The sequence below is a fragment of the Pagrus major genome, chromosome 20, assembly GCF_040436345.1.
Source record: "Pagrus major chromosome 20, Pma_NU_1.0".
NCBI classification, from domain to species: domain Eukaryota; kingdom Metazoa; phylum Chordata; class Actinopteri; order Spariformes; family Sparidae; genus Pagrus; species Pagrus major.
In genome coordinates, this window is record NC_133234.1 from 21,610,965 (window position 1) to 21,635,061 (window position 24,097).

General features: G+C 42.6%; 1 protein-coding gene across 1 annotated transcript in view; it reads left to right on the forward strand.

Moving 5' to 3' along the window:
- LOC141015602 (corticotropin-releasing factor receptor 1-like) overlaps positions 1-24,097 on the forward strand; it is a 65,351-nt gene that overhangs the window by 16,077 nt on the left and 25,177 nt on the right. Inside the window, exon 5 of the mRNA XM_073489733.1 lies at positions 15,189-15,274. Within this exon, the coding sequence (XP_073345834.1) occupies positions 15,189-15,274 (86 nt within the window). The remainder of the gene's footprint in view (positions 1-15,188; positions 15,275-24,097) is intronic.

Consider the following 24,097-nt stretch of genomic DNA (forward strand, 5'->3'; position numbering starts at 1 on the left):
ACGAGCAGAGACTTCAAACATGAAGAACAAACTTCAGCCCCCTCCTCATGTTAGCGTCTGAAGTTTGCTTTTTGTGTTTGAGTTTGAAGATTTCAGCTCAGAGCAGCAGTGCTTGTTTGTTTGTTTGTTGAGTTTTTGAACGCACCCCGACCTTTGTGGACTATTAGAAGCTCATCTTGAATGCAAATAAGCAAAAATCCCCTGATTAATAACTCTCCAACTGGAGTAAAAGTAATAATATTGTAAAAAAAATACTCCATTACAAGTTGTTTCAGCCGCAGTGGCCGTAACTCTTTAGCCGTCTCCTCGTGTTTTACCGTTCTTAGTAATTTATTCCTTGTCTTGTGTTCCTGACTAATCACTATCCTCCTCTTCTGTGCCTCGGGACCGTAACTCACCTGCCTGCCTCCTCACCGGCCCGCTAACAGCCAGCTCCACCCCCACCAACCCCCCTGATTCATCCGCCCCGCTCCGGCCGATCCAGCCATACCTCACCGCCCTCTTGCCCCTCGGACTCAGCAGCTACCTCCCGACTCATTTCACCTCCGTTCTCTGCCGCCCTTCTAATAAATCCACTCAATTCATCTCACTCCTGAGGCCGAGTCTGCGTTCGGGTCCACGCCGCTAAATCACAACACTGTCCAAAAACTGAGTCATGTTGTGAGTCCAGAGTTAAGAGAAAATGAAACCTGATTTCATAAAAAACACTTGAAACAAAATTGGGTTTCCAGTGAAAACAGACGGTAATATTCTGACTGGATCTTTGGACATGTTTTGATGAAGAAAAAAAAATCAATTACAAACTAAAATGACTTGATTAGACGGAGATTTCTGCAGGGAACATTTGTATTGTACAAGGTACAGCTAGTAGTTTACCAGGTAGCTCACTACACCACAGAGGACGTTTTACTGCATTTAGTACATTTACTTTCAATACTTCAAGTACATTTTCCTGATTTACATACTTTTATTTAAATAACAGTTTCAATACAGTACCTTTACTTGTAACAAAGTATTTTTACAGTGTGGTGTGAGTACTTTTATTTAAGTAAATAATCTGACTGCTTTCCCCAACACTGACTGTAGTGGAGTAAAAATACTTTTCCATATTTCCCTCTGAAATTGAGTAGATAAATGATATAGTACTTGAGTAAATGTACTTTACTCAAGTACTTTCCACTACTCACAGTATCAGAGATGGTTTTATGTCACTGAGTGTTAAAGGAAACTCATTTTCAGCCTCATGAAAACTGTTTGATAGTTTAAACTCCTCTCCGATTACTGCAGTAGTACACACTCACACAGCAGTACTTTATTTATTTCTCATATGTCTCCCGCGGGTTCAGTGTATCATCTGATGTCTCCCTCTCTGTTTGTTTCAACACATTCCTGCGACTAAATGGTTCGACTCTTTTTAACCACAAACACATGCTCGACATTATCACTTGGGTTTGAAAAACACTTTCCAGATTTTATTGCAGTTTAGAGCCCGGGCGTTCTGCTGAGGCGTTGAGATGCGATGCCTTTAAATTGTAAAAGTTGACGTGCCTCGCAAACCAAAACAGTCACAAAGAATGTGGAGAGACGGGCCGAACGAACGAGTCTCCGCTCCACATCACTGGTGAATGATTTGCTGACGCGTTGCACAGAGCTGAGACGCTATCTTTATTTATTTGAAAGCACTTTAAATGCAAGTTTTTTATGAAATGACAAAGATTCAAAAACAAAACTGTAGCTGTTGCCCCTGATGAGAAAATATCTTGGTCTCATGTCAACACGATTATAACTGAAATGGAGGAATATCTGCTTTAAAAGATCTTCCTGCAACCTGTGATGTATGGAGGACCAACGCTGCCAAAATAAACATAAATAAATAAAATGAACTAAATAAATGATTCAATGGAGAACAGTAATACGTGACTTAAATTGATATTTCTGTTTTTATGATAATTGTTTTTTATCATTCATTTATTTTTGATCGTGGCAGTTTCAGTCCCCCATGGTGGTATAGTCAGCTGAAAATGATCTGTGAAAGTTCAGAATCAAATGATTTGTAGTCTTATTTCCTGAAATATAACATGTCTGGGGGGGAAAAAAGACTTGTAGGATTCTGGATTAATATTTTTATTTGTGTTCTACAGCAGATAAAAACTGTATTTTCTCTTGATTTAAGTTCTATTACAAATTAGACGCAGGACGGTGGTTTAAGAGAGAATAATAAGCCGTTTTTTAAAATAAATAAAGTACTTGAACAATATTCAGATGCTTCTGGAAACCAAACCAAATTATTATGACAGTAGTTGCTTATTTTGAACCAAGACTGCATGAAAAACAGCAGAAAGATAAGAACAAAATAAAATAAAGATGAAAGTAATACATAAAATAGTATGAAATACATTTGATTCTGACTCGTTTACCCTTTCAGAAAAGATCTGGATCGTGTCCGGTAGTCAAAAGCGTCCACGAACACTCACCGCTTTATTTTTAAGTGTGTTATTTTTGGCACTGGAGTAAAAGGTGTGAATTACAGCGGCGATGGGGAAGACATGTAGTACGGTGATTTATGGACTATGTTGCCCTTATTTTAGCCTGAGAGGAGGACGAGCAGTCGCTGCTCAGGGCTGAAATATCTCCTGCCACTATCTGCTGCATTTTTGGACAAAACAATAAATTAAAGGGCCTGTCTGTTTTGATTATTTGCAGCTTTAGGTGCCATAAATACTGTGAAAACATCAACATTTTTAAATCCACGGAGAAATGCACAAAGCATTTATTCACACGCTGCCTTCAAACGAGCTGTCAGCACCTCTGTTACGTTGTGATGTCACGACCATGCAGCCACACCGCCAGCAGAGTCGTGTCTGCAGAAACACTGACAGAAATGATGTGCACTGTTACTAATACTACTACTACTATAACCACATACATAATAATAATAATAATAATAATAATAATAATAATTATAATAATAATAATAATAATAATGAGAAGAAGCAGAAGAAGATTTGATAGTTTTCAGACATTTTCCATTAAATAAATGTGAAAATATGTTTTTTTGTATAATAAAACATAATCATATCAATAAAGATAAGAACATATTCAATGCATTAAGCAAAGTAAAGCAATGCTTGAATATTATATTATATATTATTTCAAATGATATAAATATTTAGATGACATATAATTAGAATAAGTAGATAGTAAACTGTACATGCTGTATATCCTTAAATAAACAAAGTTAAAGTGCTTAACACAGTAAAGCCCAGTAAGCCAGAGGAAGTATTAGCAGTAGTAATAGTAGTGTAAGTAGTATTAGGACAATATTAAGTGGCTTTAGGTGAAGGCAGCGCGGTGAGTGGCTCTAAAAGCTTGAGTGGTTGTAGCTGCTGGTCTCAGATCCAGAGGGAGATTACTGCAGAGTTCAGGTCGACGAGTGCACGAGTCAGCGTCCCTTGTTTGTCTGAGTCGCTGGTGCGGAAAAGAAGCCAAATATCTGCAGCATATTTCAGCTGCAGCTCGACTTTAAAGCCAGGAGACAAATCCACGACAAGATTTACAGACAAGTAAAAAAGATCTTAAATTGGATTCTGAAACTCGCTGCAGCGAAGAGGAAGAGTGATGTGAATACTTGTTTCTGCTCCAGTTACAGAACAAAATGAAGGAGACAAAAAAACTCACACATATTAAATCGTATCGACCTCGTCCTGACCTGCGTCGAGAATATGAAAGTTTATTCGCAGCAGAACATTCACACATAACTGGAGGAGGAATCTGTCAACGCTGCACAGAAGTAGAGGCGATATTTAGACAATTTACTTCAGTAAAACACTAAAAATACTCAGATACGAGTGAAAACCGTGCATTTGTCTCAAAGTACTCGCAGAAGAAAAATGAGACACATTCAAACTTTTGCAATTATTTCATGATTTGGCTAATTGTCAAACAAAACATCATATTTAGGCTGTCAGACAGCCTAAAAATAGTGGAGTATTAGTAGAGTAAATGTACTTAGTTACATTCCACCGCTGCAGCTCCAGACTGAATGTTTGTGACCGATGAAGTTACAACATGTTTCTCTATTTATAAACTGGTGCAGCTAAAAATAGTGACCAGAAGTAAATCCATTATGTCTGAGCTGTTCGCAGCAGTACTGTGAAACTGCAGTTCGGTGAATCAGGACTTCAGGATTCCCAAAATTAGATCGTGACAAACCCCGTAGACGTGTGTTAGTGTGGTTTCAGTCAGTTTATCAAACTAATCCTATCAGGAAAGATCAATACATCACTGGCCTCCGTTAACCCTTGAGGTCCAGAGTCCTCTGTAGCCGACCCAGGGCTGCAGACCGAATCTGGATGGTGGTAACAATAACTTAAGGGGAGAACATCACACATTCGCTTACATGCAATTTAATTGTCTTTTTTAATTATGCTATTTCAAAGTGTTACATCTAATTAATATAACCCTGACTTTAGCCTCAGGCTTGCTAATTTTGTGGGGTTAGCCCCAGAAAATCAACTAAAAATGGGGCTAAAAGTATGAAACGGAGCTAAAGTAATCAGAGTCTTAACATTAGCTGTGTGTTAACAGACAGTTAACCCGGGCCTAGCAGAAGTGCAGTGTGAACAGTAAAGCCGTGGGCTGAAGTTAACCCCGGGTTATGATTCTGTGTGAAAAGGGGCTAACTGTTAGCCTGTAGGGCTAAGGATGATCCTGGGCTAAGAATATGCAGTGTGAAAATCCCTTTAAGTGGACTAACCCTGACTTTAGCTCAAGGCTCACTGGCCCTTCTCCAGAGCAGGGATAGCCTTGAGCTGCAGGGTTATCCCCTGAAAATCTACTTAAAACAGGGCTAAATTAACAGAGTGGTCGAGGGCGTCACGATTTCAATTCTAAATCGGAAATTGATCTAAATGAGCTTCATCGAAGTCTGAAGCAGGATCAGTGGTTCTCCTACTTGCATGCACTTTACCAGGAGAGCTATTTATCAGCTTTATATCAGACTGTGTTTTAGTCATCCAACCTTGGAATATTAACCTACTTGATGAAGGTTGGATGACTAAAACATGGTATGAAATAAGTAGCTCTCCTGGTAAAGTACATGACTCATTCAGACTACTGAGGTTGAGACCAGGGGTTCAAATCCTCGCTGTAGTGTTTGCTGCATGGAGTGAAATTTGGCCATCATAAAAACTGATGAAAAGACGTCAAAGAAACTTTCATTCTGGCTCTCCACAGGAAGGCAAAGACGTTGAATTGACGTCTTTTGGATTTTTGCTCAGCGGGTTTTGAACAAAGAATTTGAAAGTGTAAATGACAGCTGTCAGGGCTTCAACCAGTGATCTGTTGGTCTTTACACAACCAGATGTGATAGTGAAACAAGAGCAAAGCCGTCAGTGCTAAAAAAAAAAAAGAAAGTTTCAATCAAAAATCAAAATAGAGATCTGGAGAATCACCAGCTGTCAACATTTATTCTCGTAATAAGGTTTCAGATATCATTAAAACTCATTACCTTCCAATCATTACATTTAATGATATCTCATTTGTGCTGAACTGTCATAATTTGAAGAAATACCAGCTAGATGAAACCTAACGTGTCGAAGAAATTCAGGTCTGAAGATCAAAAAAAGTCCAAACTGCACTTGAGGTAACCTTCGCGCTGAGCCGGAGAAAGAAGCCTAATTGGAGCGTTCACCACACGCTAATCGTGCTAATCACCGCAGCCTCCTCGATATGTTTGATGCTCTCCCAGCTGATTACAGCATGTTGTCAAGCATATGCACGGAGGGGATGACAGACGTCCAGCGGCCGTTGTCCAGACCGCTCAGCCGCCGACTGGTGACAGGCGCTCGCGGCGCCGCACGCCCTCCTCCGGGCCCAGTGACTCAGCCCGGCGTGGCTATCTTTGCACGTCTTGCCCCACCCGGAAACCCCTTCACCATTCGATGCCAAGCTTGACTTTCCCCTAATGGTCCCCAGAGGGAGGCCGGTGGATTCTCATGTGTGTGTTTGTGAGCATCCGTGTGTGAACGCACTCTGTTTATGTGGATGCACATTTCCCTGACTTGCTGTGAGTTGTCGGGTCTTGAGCCAGTCACAGCGGATAGAGGCCGAAGGGGAGGTGGTTTTATTTAGAGAAGTGCTGCCGGTCAGCGGGTTGGCGAAACCCCTCACCCCGACTCACCCCGGCTCACCCTCCTGCTCACTCACAGGGAATGCAATGCATCCGCTTGTTGAACGAGCTCGGCGGAGCATCCGTTGAATATTAATACGTGTGCAGACATCAAAGACAGGAAAGACAAAAGGGAAAGATGTGAAAGTGATTGTGTGAAAAGTAGCTACCTGTGCATCCTCCTCACAGTCAGTAGATTATTCTCCTGTCTTCAGAGCTCCGTCCAAAACAGTCAAACCCTCGAGGTGTCTGCAGAACCAAACAGAAGTGAGCCAGAATACACACCCAGCGTGAACACTGGCATCTATTCCCCTCAGTCCAGACCGCCTACGATTCCTCACGAGGCGCTCCATTTTTCAGTTGTTGGATGAATTTAACAAGACTTTTCTTTTTAATGAAAATGAGCTGGCAGCAAACCTTTTCCATGTGCAGCAGGGACGCGTGTTTTCAGAGCACAGGTACGGCCGCTCATCTGAATACTCGTGATTATTATTCAGTGGAGAGTGTCAGTGATGTAGCTGCAGTCTGGTTTAACTCAGAAACGGTCTTAGTTTGGGATTTATGAGTCGTTGGTGAAGAGATTTGTTTGTGGAGGAGAGAGACGAGAGTTACGTTAGGATTAATGCCACTTTTGACAGTGTTGGAGGAAGTATTCAGATCCTTTACTGCAGTAAAAGTACTAACACTACATTGTAAAAACACTTTGTTCAAGTGAAATGTGAGTATAATCAATAAAAAGTAGGTAATGTCCCCTGTGACAGTTTCCTTTCACCGCTGCGACTCAGTGCTGCCGCTTGGCTGCGTTTCAGAAGGGGAATGTTGTGTTTTCTTACTCCACATAGCAAAACTGGTCTGCTATAATCCATTGAGGTGCAAACAGCAATTGCAATGAATTATGGTCCACAGGTGGTCCAGATCTGGTAGCCAGGACATGGTTTCCCATGACATAAGCATGCGTTCTGGGCCAGAACAGAGCCAGCTATAGCCAAACAGTTGGCTGATCCCCGCCCTGCAGGCTAGACCGACCTTGCTGATGCTTTTGTGCAGAATATTTATTTTGCAAAACATAAAATCAACTTCTAAACTTCTTTAAAGAAAACATCTCACTCTTGTCAAGTGGTTTTAACTATAACTCCCGGGAGAGAGTCCGAGAGTGAGGAATGAGGTCGGCGAACGTGACCGAACGTAACGTGGATAAAACTCGAAGACGTCACGTCGTCTGTGAACGTCTCTGCTTGTGTCACATCACATAGATTTGAATCAGCGGCTGTGGTTGTGACAGCGAAGACGACCACGACCTCGTGCTACTTGACATCATCACGCTAACTGTTTTGTTTCCATTGTTTTGAGGCGGCAGAAATTTCAAACTTTGTTTTATAAAAAGTGAGAAAATATGATCCAGTTGAGTACGAATATAAACACAGTTGCAGCTTTTACTCTACTGCTGCTGCTGGTTATTCTTCTTCTGACTAAATCGGTTCTGTCTCCTCGAAATTCAGTTTATATGCAACCAATTTGCAACAGCAAATCTGAATGCCGACTGAATGATGTTTTCTGTTAGAATAATAAGAAAATGTTAATCAACATACCTGGGAAGTCGCAAAAAAGGTGGCACTGAACGTATCAGTCAGACGTTCACTGACAAAATAGACTACTACATTTGTTTGTGTGTCTAATCCAGAATATTATTGATTCAAACTGTTTTTTTTTAAATAAGTTACACATCTTCTAGCTGTACTCTGATGAGGTTTATGATCTGCTGCTTTCTGGGTCCTACTTCCCTGTTTCTCCAGCACGTTCACGATGACGAACGCAACACACAAGGAAAAACAGAAAGGCAAACTAGTCCGCTGAAAGGAGTTAATTGCTGATTACTTCTGGGTTTACTCGTGTTTAAAAACCTGCATATACATGATAGTTTCGGTGTCAAAGTGGTGCAGGACACAAGGTTGGTCTAGATTCTGTCTAGACCTTCCTGCAACACCTGCACACTGATACTATAAAGCACAAAATATCGAAAGAAGCAATGTTCTCTAAATGATACTCCAGTTTAAGTGCTTTATTAATGTTAAGTGTGCTCTGTAGGATGTGTATGAAGGAAATAACAGTCAAAAATATAATTTAAAAAAACTGAAAGTCTGTAATCAATAAAGCTTCACCTCAGTACAGAACATTTAGAGGCTCTGAGCTTCCACCGACAGTGACTGAAGTGCGTAAACAGGCGTCACGTTACAGCTCAGATGCTCACCGTCTGTTCTGCTCTACAGAACTTGCATTAAAAAAACAATTAATTTAGTGCAGATAATGTTATTTTCTCCTCTGCTGCTGCTGCTGCTGTGTGTTAATTAGCTGCTCAGAATGCACAGAGGAGGAAGATGCTTCTTAGCTGCAGCCATTGATCCGATGTGTTGAAGTGCTGAGCAAGTGTGACTAAATTTGGGTCAGCATATTCACTCGTGTCGGGTCTTAAAACAACAAAAAAAAAAACAGCAACATTTCTGTTCTGTTCTGCATTTTTTTATCCACGGAGGGGACACGCTGTAAACTGATCTTTATTAGCGAGCTGTGTGTTTGTTCTGCCTGGAAATAAAAACGAAAAGAGGATCGTTTAGCCTCCGGGGGTTTGGAAAGGTGCCTGTGTTCCATCCACATGTACCTCCAGCTCCTGTTTCCACCGGGGAGGATTAAGCACCTGGCACGGCCCAGTCGCTGTTTTTAACACCCATTCAGAAACAACAATGGCCGGTCACTAAGCAAAGATTAAAACTCATATGTACTATGTAGCGTGCATCCCTTTTTCAGACAATGAAATCCTCCGCGAGCCGTCTCAGATGCTCCGCAGACGAACCTGACTGCCGTTAATAGACCTCCTGGAAAATCACCACTTTGGCAGCGGTTCCTAAATGACATCAGCAGTTATTTTAGGGACCTTGAGCTCGTGACCCGCGTACAACTGGCGTTTTTACGACGCTTTCAGCGGCCCATTCGCTGCAACGTTAACGGCACTGCAGGAGAAGTGCCGCCGCAGTGTGAGAAAAGTGTACAGTAACAAAAAAACAGGAGGTGTACGGTCTGAAGTGCAGCCTGCAACTATTAATGAAGTGAGAGAGAAACCAATGTTTCCAAGAAAACCTCAGGAGCTGGCCTCCGTCCCAACGCGGCCACGCGAGTGCTGACCTGGACGTATTCTGTTCATTCTCAGTACATTAAAGGAGTAGTTTCACATTTAGGATAGTTATTCACTTTCTTTCACAGAATGAGATGAGAGGATCGATGTCAGTCTCATGTCTGCACATTAAAGGGGCAATATGTCGGAATAAAAATTTAATTTATTACGTCTATGCATTGTGTTGCAGAGATTTGTACTGAAGCTAGCATGCTAACCAGCTAGCCCTGGTCAAGAGCTCCTGTGCTAGTGATGTTAACTCCGACACTCTCCTGTTCTCCGAGCTCCCAGTCCGGACCACTAGCTGCACGGCTACCTGAGCTAACTAGCTAACAGCAGGTACAGCAAGTAGCAGCTAGAGGCCACTATGGTGATTTGTTGCCACCCCTTTTTTTTTTAAGTATGAGGGTTGACAGGTGCACAACCCTGCAGCTAAATGCCACAGCAGATTCTGTCTGGAGGTGATTAGCCTAGCTTAGCGTAAAGACTGGAAGCAGGGGGAAACAGCTAGCCTCGCACTCTCAAAGCAAAAAATAATAATGGCACCAGACTACAAGCGGCTTCTTCCCTCAGGCACTAAGTCTCCCGAACTCATCCGTTTATATATTTGAGCTTTTATAAGTAGAATAATGCAAAACTATCTGTTCCTTGTACAGTCCCGGTTGTATAACGATAATTTAACTGTAACAAACTGTTGTTGTTCTTCCTTTGAGAGGTGTTGGACTGTGTATCGTTGGAGAGTGTCGGCCTCAACCGCAAACATTTGCCTCTCACACACTTCAGCCCAACAGGAAACAGGCTTTGCGTCCTGGGATTGCTGCAAACAACTAGTAATCCAAACAACAGTAACACTGCCAGTGTGTTGTCTGGGTATTAAATCCACTCTAATTTAATTCAGCTGTAAAACTCCCTCATGCACTCTGGCAGCAAACAAAATCAGAAAACATGAGATGGAGACAAATCCAGTGACATTTATTCTTTGTCATGTGATAGTAGAGTTTATACTGTGTATTTTTGTATGTTTTTTCAGTATTCTGTATATATATGTCACCATCATTCTGTTATACTGTTCGGTTTGTACTGTACCTGACCTGTTACAGCTGCAGGTCATTGCAAGTCTCTGAAGAATGTACTATTGTGTGTTTCAACCTGTTCATCCATTCACTGGTTAGAGGAAGTCCTCATATTCGCTTTGTGCCGAGAGTAAGATGAGAAGATTCCTCTCCCATCGAGCTGTGAGAGTGTTTTTTCTTTACAGATATCACATTTCAAATTTCTCTTTGATATCGATCTCCTGCGTTCTTCATTCCTTCCTAAAAATGATCATTTGAAGATTTAATGGGATTTTATTCATTTTACAAGAGATGATATCCTCAGAGTTACTGAATATAGAAACACAGCACTCCTCCAGATAATGTAACAATCATACAGGTTTACAGGAAGGTCACCACTTTTATTGATTCATCAAAAACCATGTCGAAAACCATTTTATATTTCTGCTCACGTATGGTTGGCTAGCTGTTTCCCCCTGCGTCCAGTCTTTATGCTAAGCTAAGCTAATGAATTGAGCTTGTCTGACCCCAGCTTATCAAAATGATTTAAAAATGCTAAAACGCTATGTAGCTTACAAAAACGAACGGTAAATACTGTTAACGTTACGCACTAACAAGCTAACTGTGACGGGTGAAGTACGGTAACGGTAGCGTCAGTTCAGTTACTTCACTATTCAAAGTTTTATACATATCATTGATCGTATTTACCATTCGTTTATATGCCGTCGTTTCTGATCACTTTAATAATCACCTCAGTGTCTTAGATGACCGTTAGCTTGCTGCCCAATGTAGCAACAGTGTTAGCCTCATTTTCAGAGCTTAGCTAACGTTACATCATTACAACCCCTCAGTGCTCAGAAGAGCTGCCAAAAATCAAAGTGACTGACGTGGCGGGCAGTAAACCTCCAGCCCCAGTGCTTATACACTTTTTATTTTATTTTAGTAGTCATTAAAAAAACATTAAAAATGCTAAAAGACAACAACAAAGTAAACAGCAAATACTGTCGACAACAGAGCTAAATGTGACGAGCAGCTAACTTGATGATTAAAAAGCGGTGTGATCGCTAAGTTTGGAGGCAAAGGTAACGTCACCGTAGAGTTGAAAACAGACGTGTAATTTTTAGTCACACTACTGTGGATGCAGAGAAAACTAACTGCGACACACAGACACACAAAAAAACTGACACCAATCCTCTTTTTACTGTCTGAATCTCAGAGTCCAGGCAAATGTTCCTGCAACTTTTTCCACGTTTTCCACACATTTTATCCCAAAGTGAAACGGGGTGTGCAGGCTGGAGCACAGAAGCAAATGGAAACAATACTAATCCTCACAAAAATACAACTGCTACTGTAACTAACAGGCCATAAAATGGTGCCTGGGCATTAAATCCACCGTAATTTGACTCAGCTGTCAGACTTCTTTCACCTTTTTCCTCCTGCAAACGACGCCAAAGAATAATTTCACCGTTAAAAAACACAAAGAGGGTTATTTACAAGCGACTTAATTTGATTATTACGTAAAGAAATATCTTCAGAGACATCCGTTCTTCGTTATTAAACGTCAGGACATATTCTGTCTATTTTTTATGGAGAGCTTTAACGGCCATAAATCACTCTGTGTTCCCCGTGCCAGAACGAATTTATCTCAAGGTCATGCTGCTTAATTTGAAGGCTCCACCGTTTATACCTTTAAGCTTTTGGCTCTGCATGTCGACGGTGACGTCTCATTGTTTGGGCTTGTTTTTGTTTGGCTCCAACACATTTGGCTGGTAGACCTGAAGAAAATGTCCACTGCTCTTTGTTTTTTGTTTTTTTTTTAAATGCGTGCTTCCTCAAATAAAGTGACTTCAGTGTTGTGACTACAATCCATGCAGATTATTTTGCGACGATGAGCCCAGAGGGGAGATGTCCAACCACGCAGCGTCGTGTAGATTTGATTTGAATAAAAGAGGAGATAATGTGCGCGTCTTTTGGTGGAGGAGATTTATGCCACTGCACTGAAATTAAGATTGTCACGAGTCTGATTGAAGAAAATTGAGTTTAAAATCCCAAAAAAGACAAAATATTTAGTGAACTGTGAACTGTCGTCTAAGGACTCAAATTATAACATTTATTCCTAAATCTCATTATGAATCCAAAAAATGTTAACAAAACTATGAATTATTTGTACGTCAGGTAGTAAAACTTTATTAGTCTTAACTTTTGACTTTGACATAATCCTCCGCAGACAGATTTTAAAGCTCTCTAGGATATTCCGTCGGGGGGTTAGGGGAATATCACGAGCTAGGTAATCTTGATTGGGGATGACAGTCCCCTTACACTGTCAACATGCTATTTTTACCCAGCTCATTGCACATTATTGCCCTCAGGCAACCCAATCCCATTTCATCTCTTACCCGCCCCAAAAATCTTTTCTCATTATTAAAACATGCATTTAGGGTTATCAGCCCTCATCTCAGGTCGTGTTCACACTGATGAGGATCCAGTTAATACCTGTCTTTGTTTTCCATTTTGGGGTTTAACATCCAAAAACAGAGCTCATCTGCAACGTGGCCTTAAATCGCCCTAAATCAGAACAATTCAAAATGGACTTATGGACCAGACTGGTGGTTTTAAATGATAATTGACTCCGGGAGGGGAGAGGTGGTCCTCCCTGCATTTGTCTTTACGCCTTTACGACTAATCCTGCTTGTGCTTTATTGTATTGTTTACTGCTGTGCTTCTCAAAGTGGGGTCGTGGCACCCTCAAGGGTCTGAGAGGGGGTTTCAGGGGGTCCCCAGCAAAAAGGGGAATCAATTATTTTCATTATAATTTCATTAATATTTAACAAAATGACAGAATGTCTCACTATTTTGGTCGTAAGGTGTCACACAGCTTCTGTAATGAAACATGCAAAAGCAAAAAAGTTATCAGACGGGGACCCTGGGGGCAAATTTTATGTTACAGTGACATATTATAATGTTATACTATGTCTGGGCGATACGACCTTAAAGTCACAATATTTTTCGTCCGTATACAAAATATAAACCTCGATGTTTTGAAACTGGGCGACAAAAACTTCATTATCAATATCACAACAATATTGACTATTGGTACTTTAACAAAATATGAACAGGATGAGATTTATGATCAGTGATCATCAATAATGTGGATATAATGACTAAGTGAGTAAAGACAAGACTTAGAACAAGTCTGGCATCACTTTTTTGTAATGCAGCCTTTAAAACCAGGAAAAGACAACACTTATGATCACGATATCCAAAATTGATAAATATTGTATATATTGTGCAGACCTATGATATACTAGTTGATTTTTGTTGTCCTGATGTGGCTGCAGCTGTAAAAGCAGCTGTTAATGAGCACCAAAAAACATAAGAGATGTGGACAGCAGTTTGGAGGTCTGGCAGCAGCACACCTGCAGTGTAGAAATTCAATATTTGGCTTGATGTTTTTCCAACATAACCTGAGCGCAAAAGTACAAACCGTCTGAAACAAACAAGCGCTCCCTGTCACTGATGTTGTGTTTCATTATATCTGGATGTTGACAGCCTTCAGACAGCAGAAAACAAACAAACAATGCAGCCGCAACTGTGTCAGCGACGAACTCCGCTTTCTCCGCCCGGCTCTGAAAACGGCTCAGCTGTGACCGGGAAAAGGGTGTCTAACGACCCGAGTCAACCCCGCCCGGAGATCAGGGTCAGAGCTGTCCATTGAACTTCAGTGAAAGATGTTTCTCATACGGGGACGAGCGATTAAATGGCTGCCGCACTCGTGTGTGCTCTCACTGCTGATTGACCAAAATCTTCCCACACTGACGGAAAAACCTTCCCCGGAGATGAAATAATCCCCCGAACCTGACCTGAATGTCGCGCGTTAGTTCTAGTAACTTAATTTCACCCCCGTGCTCGTCATTAAATTAACTGAACCTCGAGCTTTTAGTCTTGGACATTTTATTCACGATCCAGCAGCCTCACCTGTTCCCCTGCAGACAGCCGCTCGTGTGGAAAAAAAAAATATCATCTACAAAAAAAATGTCTGACATCCCTCCTTTCAACTTCAGATTGCCTCATTTTGCTGTATGTCGACTCCGCCGTGTCCTATTTGACTGTTTCGTTTCTTTCATCTCGAGAAATAATAAATGTGAAATGACAAATGTGAAATTTGTTCCAGATTATTTCATGTCTGTCGTGCTGCGAGTAAATGTGTGCGATGATACAGCCGGGCCCGACTGGAAAAATATCACTCCGCTCGTCACTTGTCAGAGCCTTCACGCCGACCCCCTACTTTCCGGTCTGATATGATCCAGTAATGTGCAGGAACAATATTGTTTTCTTAATAGAAAATCTGACAACCTTGTGCTGGTTCGCTCCCTTGAAGTCTTTTGATTTGAAGGAGAAAATAAATGTTATAAACAAATATGCACTTTAATCGTGTCGCAGCCTGCAGCAAAGTCAGAAACTCGCGGATTTTGAGTACAATTCTGGTGAACGCGGGTCGAGTGGACGGGCCTCGATGTTAAATGTGAGGTCTGAAATATAAAGAATAACAACAAAGCTTAAGCAGAGAGGGGTGGTAGACTGTCCTGACAGCAAAAAAACGTGTGAAAAATCACAGCTTGTGAGACTTCCTCTAATGATATCTCTCCCTATTAGTCTCAAAAGAAGAAAAAAGGTCACGGTGCCACTACGGATCGAGCGGCACAAGGCCGAAGAATAAGATGCAAAAAAAAAAAGAAATCTGTAAAAATGAAAAGAAACAGCGTCTAACAGCAACCCTCTGTCTCCTCCTTTTCCTCCTCAGATAATGTTTATAGGAAATGTCTTGCAAATGGGACCTGGGCGCTGAAGGGGAACTACTCCATGTGTAAGGCCATACTTCACGAGGAGGTAAGACCTTCATGTGTGTGTGTCCTGATTAACGAGGCATTTCACATAGAGCCCTCTAAGCATGAAACATACATTAATCAAAAAACCAACAACAAAAGGCGAGGTTGGCAGCGGAGAGCAGCAGGTGACTCCAGGCTTTATTTATAGTAAATATGGATGGAGGCCTGGTTGGAGCCTGCAGCCATGAAGGGTCACTACAGTTAGACAAATGCTAAAAATACGCCGAATGTGCTGTGAAATGCCCGAGAGCGTCACTTAAAGGAATCCGCTCCAGAAGCACAATGAATGTCTTTTGCATTAAAAGCGGCTTAAATGTCGTCTCGGCCAAAAGATTTGGCGGCTCGGCTGAGTTTTTATTTTTTATTTTTAAGGAGGCGGGAGCTTGAAATCTGCAGATCAAACCTGCAGCGATTCCCTCTTTTCATTTTGTAAATTCCTCAAGAGAAACCGTAACGGTGATTTCTCTAAACAGCACTGCCCCCCGAGCCGTGTGAGCGAGCTGTGAAAGCAGAGAAGGAGAAAAAAAAAAGAAAACCAGTCGGTCAGGTTTGGTTAAAGCAGCAGCGTCCTGCTGTGCTCCAGATTTTTATCCATCCCTGTTGTTGTTTTTTTTGCTCTCAGCCTCCACCTGGATGTTGCATGGTGACGGTGACGGCCGCTGATTTAAATTAGGACTGGACAAAAGCGCTCAGCCGGAACAGTCTGACCTAAATCACGGCTGTGACATGAAGTATTGTATGTGAAATTTAAAATGCAATAATGGAAGTAGGTGACACAGCATGTTTGTTTTGAGCCCGACCATCTGCTGACACTGAATATTGAGCGGTTGAGTTTCCACAAACATTGTAGTCCTGAGCTGGTTGAGTACGATCTGTTTGTATGTTTCTTGGGACAATTTCTGCTGAAATCCTTCAAGGATAATAATTGCTTTATTCTATATTTTTGAAAGACCAACAATGTGTGAGTCTGTTCGTGGCCCTCAGCCCCTTAATTAAGTCATTAAAAAGCTCGTTAGTCAATACTGATGATGTACACAGTGAGTATAAATATTGCATTTGCTGGGGGACTATTTTCAGCTGTGGATTAATACACATTTGGAGCTCTAGTTAGCATTTATGACAGCGTGACTCTCAGGTCTAGTCCACACGTTCTTGGAAAGGATCTCCGTCCAGATGAGCGTTTCAGCACCGTTTCAGAAATAATACCCAACACAACGCAGCTGACAACTCATACCTCGTGCCCGTTCACGTGCACTGGGCCTGCAGTAGTAAACAGGAAGCAGGTTGTAAACTCCGGTCGGTTGCTAAGCTTCAGAAAACACTATGAACGAGGCATGTCTCTTTTGCATGATGCTGCAAACACTGACAGACATGTGTCTCAGTTTCTGTCCGTCCAGACTAAAACAGTGAAAACAGAGTTCCTGAACATCTCTGAGATCTCCACCCTGGAAGCTTTGTTTTGAGAAATACGTGTGGACATGTGAACAAGTTCATGCATTTAGCGTGATGTCATTTTCACGTCATGTTAGTCGATGTTTGTTTGACAGGGAGGGTCGGTTTGTTTTACCAATCTGTCAAAACAGGCGATGGCCTCCTTTCCTCGCCAGTGGACGAGTTTGTTTTTTTATCTCACATTCGATGTCACGGTAGGTTTTTAATGTCTTTTACTTAAGTCTCAACTCAACGGCAACCAAACAATGATCGAGCGCTGCTTGAACGGAGACGGATGTAAAACTATGAACCCACAGATCTCCTGAACTGCAACGCACGTCATATAATTACCCTGGAAAAGGGGCGGAAATTAGCATGTTCACCCTGGTGTCGTACATTTTTGTGTTGTTTTTCTTTCTATTTATATTTTGGCAGTAATACAGCACAGACATCAGGTTTAAATGGTGCATAATTGGTGGGTTCGTTCATCTCTTTACATTCTGTGTAGCAGCTGAACGATGGCGAGAACGTTTACTAAAGCAGAAGCTGACGCAGTGATTTTAAACAGCTGTGATGAGGAAGATTCAGTGACGGAGGGGTTTGATTCTGAGGATGAAGAGGAGTATCTGTACACAAACAGCAATGTAAAACCTCCTGACTCAAACTCCTCAACGCTCAGACATCAGAGTAGTATCGATTTTCTCATCTTACGCTCAGTGATACAAATCGATAGGCATTTTGTACAAAATGTCGAGCTTTTCCCTCAAGATTTATCTCCGTAATGTGATGTGCAAAAACCTGAATTCTCATCTAAACTGCTCAACTCAGGCTGGGTTAATTGTTTTTCCAACCGGGGGACGCGGCCGTCCAAGAGCACAACGCCAGACTGTTTAAATCCTGAGAAATGAGGGACTGATTCAAAGTGAAGTAAGGGAACGTCACCCAGCATGGCTGATTGATAATTTAATAGTTTTATCAGGCTTTGGATTCACACAGAAAACTCGTCAGTCCGATCAATTCTAGCTGATTTCTGTGGGATTCGTTAACAATAAGATAAAAATAAAGTGTCCCTTCACAGTTGGAGGGATTTTGTCTCACATGTGTCGGTTCGGCCTCCAGCTGCATTACATCTGTCCGTTATAGATCTGTGAGCTTGAGGAAAACAGTGCTGTGGACTGAGACCCTTCATTTAGTGTTTTCCCCGAGACTCTGAGAGTCTGATGGGTGATCGATCCCTGCAGAAGATGGATATAGAGTGTCTGACCTTTTTAAAATGTGGGTTTGATTTTATTTATTTTTTTCCTTCTTGTAGCCGTGAAATAAATCACCAGGTGGCTGCGGCCACGTGATTGACATCAGGGAAATTGAGGGGAGAGTCGAAGCGGCTCCTCTTTAAAGTTCAGCCTATATTGAACCACATATTCAGAGGAGCTCCCACTGGGCAGAGAAACTGTGTGGATCAAAGGCTTATTGGAAAGTTTGCTTGAGGAAAAAAATCCTCTTTCCTTCACTCGCTCACAGTTATTTTCTCAAATATACGATAAGTGTCTTTGTTGTTTCTTACAGCAGGAAGGTGAGTCAGGTTTGGTTTCTGACTCTGTGGCCCACACATACTGTGGGACCCGAGGCGACTGGTGGTCTTTTATTATCCCCTGGTCGTCCACCCCCTCCTCTCCGGCTCCGCTCTCCATCTTTAAACCTCCCTGTTTGCTTGATTTATGTGCTGATGTGTCAGCCGGTCCGGCTCGAGTCAGTGTCTGTTCGGAGCCTGATTCACGTTTTTTTTTTTTTTTTCTGTCAGGTCTATATTACTGCACACATGCTCACGTGCACGCCGATAGCGCCATCATTCAATCTGTAATCACTAGTCATTGTAATCGTTCCTCCCGACAAACCGCCCTTGAAATGATCCTCCTGCTGCGAAAGACAGCGGAGAAAATGTACGATCCTTGTTTGGTAGAAAAATGTCTTTTACTGCAGCTGAGGGAAATGTGCTGCTAGAAGCATTTAGGGTTTTTTTTTTTACTGAGACAAAAAACACCAGTAACACATAAAACTCCCAGGACAAAAATACCAACGTGATTTGACTCCTGATGCTTCGTTATTAGCTCCGGGTGAGCTTTACAATGCTCTTTCTTTCTTTAAAGATCATTTTTTTGGGCTCTTTTTTAGCATTTATTTGACAAGACAGCTTAGACATGGGCAGGAAATGGGGAAGAAGACGTGCAGCAAAGGACTACAGGCCGGATCCGAATCCGAATCCATTGCTTAGGACTTTAACAGTGATGTTTGTCCAAGCATCACAAGCCTTTTCTACATACGCCACATGAACTTTCCCCAGAGACCAGGAACCTTTGGAGGAACTGTGTTTCCACTTCAGGGACCTACATCACATATGGGTAAACTGCGGCCCGGGGGGTCGGTTCCAGCCAGAACATAAGCAGAAAAATAAGTTAATGTGGTCTCATACATGAAGTATAAGAGCACATGTTTGGTCATGAATAGTTAATATTGGTCTTTTCTTCATCCAGTGCTGAAGGTCTGTTCTGCATTTGGTACAGAGGATTAGTTTGACATGAATCAGCACGGTGTGTTTAATGTTTCATTCGGTTTGGCACCTGGCTAACTTGAACAGGGATAAAAGTATTTATTATTTATTTCAGTCACCAATATTTCAAACTGGCTTCGAAGCCTGGCGCTCTTCCTCGGGTCTTGGTGCCACGCAAAGCCCTCAGGAGGAGCACCAGGCTTTGAAGCCATTTTGAAATAATTGTGAAACCGTGTAATTACATCACATGGTGCACAGGAACCCAATGGGACATTTTCCCATACGCTTACATTTTAAAAGAAGCAGCTGTAAAATGGTCGCGAAATGTCTCGCTATCACAGTTTGATCCATTTGGTCCAATAACATTTGGAGAGTCTAGAAAAGCAAGTCTTCAAGTCAGCGACGGGCTAAACTGGGTTTCCACCAGCTCGACCAGGGGACGTCACGGAGCTAACAATTAAAACTGGATACAGTTTGGTGACCCAGATCTTCCGTGTTGTGGGGGTCCATAGAGCGCACGCACTAGAGACTTCCACCGACAGAGCCGGCTAACTTCCAGTTTAGCACCCGGCTAACTTGAATAGAGATAAAATCATGTAATCGTGCAGCTCTGTAACTTTCCAAATGCTTTAATGGTGTGACACATTACGTACTATAAAGAGTCATAATCATTGGTGTGATCATGCCTCCTCAAGCAGCCTGACAATCACACAACACATCGCTCTCTAAAAGATCTGAACTCGTCTCTCGAGTCGTCACTTTTTTGTGCGTGAGAGGAAAAAAACCTTGAACGCCTCGAAGGAGAAACTGTCTAAAAGTGTGCATCATTATCTCCATTAGTACATTTGCACATTGTGTCAATGTCAAGACGCACAAAAGACAGGATTCTTGGAGAGAGATCAGGGAGGAGGCGTGATGCAGCCTGGAGGAGGAGGTTATGACAGCAGCAGCGTTTCAGAGGAGACAACACTTCTGCCTTCAGATACACCTCTGCTGTTCCCAGCTGCATCCTGAATCAGACTGCGAGCACGTTGTCTCTGGTTTTATAGCACTACATCGGACCACTGCCAGGTTTTAGTTGAAGGATATCTGCTACAGATCAGACCGGACGGATTACAATCAGCTCGTTTGCTCCTCATTCTGTCAAACTTTAATATCAGAGTTTGGGTTTCGCGGTGGGAGTACGGTGGCCCTGAGAGCTCAACACACAGCTGAAGACACATTTTTACTCACAGGCCTTTCTGGTCCACTAATCTTCTGATCTGTGGCCTATGAAGTGGTGTAGTAATGAGTCCGGCTCTGACTTCATGAATAAAGATTTGTCCAAAATCAATAAAGACGCAGGATATAAATAAAAACACGTTAACGTTATAGATGCAGAGGCAGAGGACGCTCATATGATGAGATTTGTAATTGTCATATGTCTTTTTTTTTTAGGAAAGGACATTTTTTTATATAATCTGTACTGCCCTCTCTGGCATGCACGTCTTTGCCACAAGGTGGCAGTACTGCTACAGAGGTGGAAAGAGTTAGCCTAAATGTCAGGAGAAGCAGTCAGTTTGCAGTCAGTTTGCAGCCCGAACTTCAGCAGTGCCAATTCAAGAGTTAAGAGAACATATGCCTGTGAGTATTGTATGTAGTTGAATGTACAGTTGAATAGTAGTTACTGTAACCGCTACTGGTGTAAGATGGCGTTCTGTTAATGTTTTTACCGCTGTGACGATGCTAGTTTCGTTAGCCTGTATATGGCGTTTTCCATTGTATGTTAGCATTGAGCTAGCGGACTTTATTTTCATCTGTTATAATTGAAAAGGTTAATGGCTTTTCTGTAAATATGAATGCTGTTAAAACTGTGTTGGTTGAACATCTTTATTACGTAAAAACAATACATTAATCCCGTGTTTGTATGTATTTCAGTTTTACAGTGATCTTCCATTGAGAGTAACAATAAATCCTTGAAGAGAGAAAACTTGCCTTTCATTGAAGAACTGTTAGCTATCTGCCAAACGAAACACACCACGTTCAGGGAGGGCAGAATAGTAAAAAGGCATCTTCTCATCACACTCTACTGGGAAACGGACTGCTCCACAGTTGCAAGTGTAAAGTATCAGAGAAGACTTGTCAATCATGGCAACTCCGGCAGATGAAACCAAAAGAGATAAAACACTGGAGACAAGATCAAGAGCAGCCAGTTCACAACTCTCCAGTCAAAACACCTCATCATCTGTTGCTGTGGCCAGGGCACGAGCAAAGGCTGAAGCTGCTCGAGTGAAGCTTTCCTTTGCACACAAGGAAGCAGACATCTTGAAGAAACAAGCTGACCAGCTTAAACAGAAAGCTGACTTAGACGCAGATCTGCATGTACTCAAATCAGAAAAGGAAGCGGCGGCAGCACAAGCTGAGGCTCAAGCTTGGGAAGAGTCCGCACAGGAAGTCGGAGACCCACAACAGCCCGAGCTGGACGAGATGCCACTCATCAATCCAACCCAGCGCACTCAAGAGTATGTGCAGCAACATGCAGGATTCATTACTGGTCCACAAACGTTTCCCGACTACCCTCCTGATCCTCCATCTCCATCCGTGCATCAGCCAGCCACAGGCTACCTTAAAGGGACAGAGGACTACAAAGACCTGGATGGCTACCAGGGCAGCCGGCACAGCAAGGAAGAGTTTAAACCTTTACCATTCCTCTCGTCTGACCAACGACAGAAGTTTGGGGTGAGCATGTCACAACACAACTATGCTGTAAGTCCCAAGAGAGAGCCTGTCAGTGGGAATTATGGTCCTTATGTAAAAAAGCCTATCAATGACAGCCAGCTTTATCATCCTGGGCCCCACCTATCTACACCAAGACCTCCTCATGTCCAACCTACAGACACCTCCGACCTTGCAAAATACTTGATGCGTCGAGAGATGGTTAGTTCGGGGTTACTGAGATTTGATGATCAACCCGAAAATTACTGGGCGTGGAAGACATCCTTTCAGACTGCAGTTTGGGATCTGAACCTGCTACCACGAGAAGAGTTGGACCTGCTCGCAAAATGGCTCGGGCCACAATCAGCTGCTCAAGCAAGAAGGATCAGAGCAGCTTACATTCACAACCCTGGGGCTGGTCTCGACATGGTGTGGCAGCGACTGGAAGAATGCTTCGGTGCACCAGAGATCATAGAGCATGCACTGTTAAAGAAAGTGGAGGACTTTCCAAAAGTGTCGAACAGAGAGAACCAGCGTTTAAGAGAGCTAGGAGATCTTCTTCTGGAGCTACAAGCGGCAAAACAGAACGGCCATCTTCCTGGCCTTTCTCATCTGGATACAGCACATGGAGTCAACCCTATTCTGACAAAACTCCCATACAACTTGCAGGAGAAGTGGGTTACCGTTGCTTCAAAATATAAGAGAGACTGTGATGTGTCCTATCCTCCATTTTCGTTCTTTGTCAGATTCATCAGTGAGGAAGCCAAGGTTCGCAATGACCCCAGCTTTGCCTGTGTCACGACCTTCAGCCTGAGAACCGAAAAAACAGCAGGTCTAAAGCAGAAACACCAGCTTCCAATCTCTGTCAGGAAAACGGAAGTGTCACCAGTAGGTGGAGCTACTCAACCTACTACCACTGACAAGAGCATCATGGACCCTGATAAACAGTGTCCTCTGCATGGTAAACCGCACCCACTGAGGAAGTGTCGCCTGTTCAGAAGTAAGAGTCTAGATGAAAGAAAATCTCTCCTGAAGGACAAGTATGTGTGTTTTAGATGCTGTTCTTCCATTAACCACATGGCTAAAGACTGCAATGTGCCAATAAGATGCAGAGAATGTGGAAGTGAAACACATACCACAGCACTTCATCCAGAACCTCTCCCTTTAAAGTGGAAAAGCTCTGCTGCTTCTGAAAGCCATGGCGGGGAGCAAAAGGAGCTAACAGACATGGAGGTGACATCCAAGTGCACTGAAATATGTGGAAACTTAGCCGGCTCCAGATCGTGTTCTAAAATATGTCCGGTGAGAGTGTATCCTGTGGGACAGCCAGAAAGAGCAATCAAAATGTACGCTGTTCTTGATGAACAAAGCAACCGCTCACTTGCAAAGACAGACTTTTTTGACCTCTTCAATATCGATGGACACCTAGAACCATATATCTTGAAGACATGTTCAGGAGTCATGGATGTCACAGGAAGACGAGCAAACAACTTCATCATCGAGTCACTGGATGGTACGACACAGCTCTCTCTTCCTACTCTCATCGAGTGCGACATGATACCTGATGATAGAGCTGAAATCCCAGCTCCAGAAGTTGCTCTTCACTATCCTCACCTGAAGCCAGTAGCAGGCAAAATCCCAGAAGTCGATCCACATGCGGAAATCCTCATCCTCCTTGGTAGAGACATTCTCTGTGTGCACAAGGTTAGAGAGCAGCACAATGGACTCCACAATGAACCATACGCTCAACGTCTGGACCTTGGGTGGGTCATAGTTGGAGAGGCGTGTCTCGGAGCCACACATATGTCATTTCAAACCAGTGTCTACAAAACCAACATTCTACACAATGGTCGAGCTTCACTTTTGAGTCCATGCACCAACAACCTTCAGGTGAAAGAGAAGTTCAGTTGTCACACTCCAAGCTTGAATCTTCAAAGCTCCATGTCTGACCAAGCGAGGGAGACTGATAATCTTGGTTACCAAGTATTTCAGAGGACAGAGCATGACGACAACCTTGATCTGTCAATTGAAGACAGAGTTTTTCTGGAAACACTGGATCAACAAACTTATAAGGATGAAGCAAACACATGGGTTGCCCCCTTACCGTTTCGATCACCACGGAACCGTCTTCCAGACAACCGACTTCAAGCT